Source organism: Quercus lobata, chromosome 9 (genome assembly GCF_001633185.2).
Source record: "Quercus lobata isolate SW786 chromosome 9, ValleyOak3.0 Primary Assembly, whole genome shotgun sequence".
NCBI lineage: Eukaryota > Viridiplantae > Streptophyta > Magnoliopsida > Fagales > Fagaceae > Quercus > Quercus lobata.
Genome location: NC_044912.1, coordinates 3,692,658 through 3,695,957, shown reverse-complemented (window position 1 = coordinate 3,695,957; position 3,300 = coordinate 3,692,658). Strand labels below are relative to the sequence as shown.

At 32.9% G+C, this 3,300-nt stretch overlaps 1 protein-coding gene across 1 annotated transcript; it reads left to right on the top strand.

Annotated features, from left to right (window-relative positions):
- The first annotated feature begins 242 nt into the window (after nt 1-242).
- On the top strand, nt 243-3,035 carry LOC115959093. Its single transcript, XM_031077397.1, has 3 exons — nt 243-513; nt 1,601-1,823; nt 2,276-3,035. The coding sequence occupies exons 1-3, from the start codon at nt 346-348 to the stop codon at nt 2,680-2,682; spliced, it is 798 nt and encodes a 265-aa protein (XP_030933257.1). The 5' UTR covers nt 243-345; the 3' UTR covers nt 2,683-3,035.
- The last annotated feature ends 265 nt before the right edge of the window (nt 3,036-3,300 follow it).

Genomic DNA, 3,300 nt, shown 5'->3' with positions numbered 1-3,300 from the left:
ATTTTTCTAAATTAAACAATTAGTAACATACTATAAAAGGCCATTTCATATGTATATATAATTTTTTTTTTTTTTTTGGCACAAAATTCTGGACTTCTCCACGATGGTCCAAAATCCTCCAGGGCCCCAGGCTCCAATAATAGCATACTACCAAGTCTAGAACTGATAATATTTTTCTCATTTCTGACGTGGCAAACCCTATATATACTCCCTCACCTCATTCTCAATTTTCTTTCAAGAGCACTTTCTTCACGCACCTACCATTTTTTTTCCCTCTCTCTCTCTCTCTCTCTCTCTCTCTCTCTCCTTCTTGAAGGGAAGGCTTTTGTAGAAAATATTCAGGGCATGGACGGCCTCGAGGAGAAAGTTTCTGAGTTTTTTGGCGAAGATGGTAACGACTCAAACAAAACTTTGGAAGACCAACATGATGGATATGGATTCGATGGCAATGACTCCCATGATGACCCAGTTGAGAGAAACTTGTACTGGGAAACACAAGAGGTTTTGCTCCAGGTACATATCATTAATTAACATAATCTTTCATATTACATATATATTCTTCTCTTTCACAAAAGCATAACAGAAAAGGTGGGAGTTTCCTTTTGTTGTTTCGTTTTGGTGTTTCATAATATTTTGATATAAAGAAAAAGTAAATTTAAAAAAAAAAAATTGGTGATTTTTTCTTCTTTCTGAAATTATGTTCTTGTGTTTGTGTAGCATAGCCTAACTAGAATGAAAAATAGGAAAAAAAATGATATTTTCCTGCTTATTGTCCTCGATCGACCTTTTATATTTATGCACAAAAGCAAAGTTGAATTATTTCCATTTTAAAAAATGAAATTGAAACTTTAGATTGGTGCAAACAGAATAGGAAGTAATTGAAAGCTGAGATGTTTATGCGGTAATTAAAACATTGGCTGCAGCTTGCTGATTCAAGGCTCGAGCACCGACATTATTTAATTGAAAGAAAACCAAAAAACAAAAAAGTGTGTATGATACTATGATTTTTTTTTTTTGAGAAAGAATGATTTGATATTTCCTGTTTGATTAATTATAAGTGATATTTAGGTTTAATTTTTTGTTTTTTTTTCCGGGAAAGTAACAGTTGGAATAATAGTTATTTTGTTCTTTCAGAGTTGTCAGGTTCAAGTGTCTGGACAACACTCATTTGTTTGTGGTTAATTTGGCACAACGTAGAGATATTATTGTTTGTGACAATAATTGGCTATGTTCATAACACTTGTCTTATTGCATTGCCACATCTTTTTTGTCTTTTTTTCTTTTTTAAATCACCATCATTATTGTCCCTCAAAAGAAAAAAAATCACCATCATTATTAAATCCAAATATATTTATGTTAAAAATGTCTGGAAAATTTAGTTTTAGAGCATCAATTATTTTCAGCCACATAACTAGATTATTATTTTTATCAGTAAACAAATTGATTAAAAAGAAGAAAAAAAAGAATCAATAAAAAAATTAATAGAAAAAAAAAGGAGATGATTATAATTTGTTTATTTTTTATGGAACAAATGGGTTGTCAAGTTTCTATCAAATTCCTTAGGCTAAAAATGATTGTGTTTTTATGTTATATTTTTCAGGAGATTTTGGAGAACTATAGTTTAACAGCATCGAGGTTGAGACAAGAGCTTAGCCGAATCATAGAGCTTGCCAAAGAGTCGGACTATTGCAAGTGCTCAAAGCCAAGCTCCGATGGTTGCATCCACTGCCTTAGACGTGGAGTTGTCACTTTGCTTTGTGAAAAAGGGTTCAGGGCCACTCTCTGCACTTCAAGATGGAGACACACCAAAAAGTTTCCAGGAGGTAAAACCTTTATTTTCTCTTAAAATATGAATCATCCATGGTTTAATTTATGCTCAATTTGCGGAATTTTACTTGATATTTTAGTAGAAACATCATGCTAGACATTTGTTTCCTTTGCCTCAATGTATGTGCTTTAAAATTATGACAAAGCTTAGATATGGTTCTTTAAATATTATATTTTAGGTTATCGATCACATGGTTGTATTGATTAATGTAGAAAAAAATAGTGTTATTTTTTTAAGAACAATTAAATATAAGGATTTGATTTATTGCTCAATACAATCAAACTTAAAAGTACAATACTTAGGGATAGTTACCTAAGTTTTATCTGTTTTATTACGAAAGTAATAAAGAATAGTTGAATACAATCCTAGCAATAATAACCTTTGACATGGTAACTATTGCAAATTTTCAAAATCTTATATTGATTGTTTTTTTTTCTTGGAATATAGGTTCACATGAGTATATAGAAGTGATAGCAAGCACAGCCTCTCGAAAGAAGCAAATAGCATTCCTGATTGAGTTGGAGTTCCGTGACCAATTCAAGATTGCAAAAGTATGTGATGAGTACCACAAACTTACAAGCCAGTTACCAGAATATTTCATAGGGAAACCTGACTACCTCAATGCCATTGTTCGAGTTCTGTGTGATGCAGCCAAGAAGTCGATGAAGGAAAAGAAAATCCATATGGGTCCTTGGAGAAAGAGAAGCTTCATGCAAATGAAATGGTCAGGTTCAAGTGAGAGGTCGTCTAGTCCTGATGATGAATTCATAAACAAACTTCCAACCTTGTCGTTTAGGCAAGCCAGTGAATCATGCTTACATGTTAATGCTTCTCCTGCTGTAGTAGTCACCTAAGGTTTTTGCTGGACCTCAGCACGTTTTTGCCTTCCACAATTTTGATACTCTACTTAGGCTGGTACCATATATATGTTAGTAGTATTATTGTCTGTGCGTGCCATATATTGGTAAATGAGTTTTGTTACAAAATTTACTGCGGCTGATGAGACTCAAGCTAGGAAGAGCCCGGTGCGAAGCTGATTCTCTTTTGAAGCACTAATATTGTAACTTGTGTGTCATTTGAGTATCAATTCTAGGGTCATAGCTCATAATACAAGAGCTTGCAGTGTGTTAGTATATGTACAATGTGCCTATCGAAGGCAGTTAATTCCTATCTTTTATATATATACACATAATTCCAATCTTTCCCATATTATGTTATTATATATTTAGATTTGAGGTGACACTGTATCATTAATATATGTTTCAAATTGAGGTCTTGGTTTTGATACAAAAAACGAACGTCTTGGTTTTGAAACGAAAAACGAACATCTTGGGCTATGGTTAAGAGATTTCTCTTTGTAATTAACTGGTGAGTGTGGACTAAAAATAACACACCTAAAAGAACGATCAATTGGTAGAAGAGCTCTAAACTGACTAAACACCCTCATTAGTAAAAGAATTTATTCCACAAAT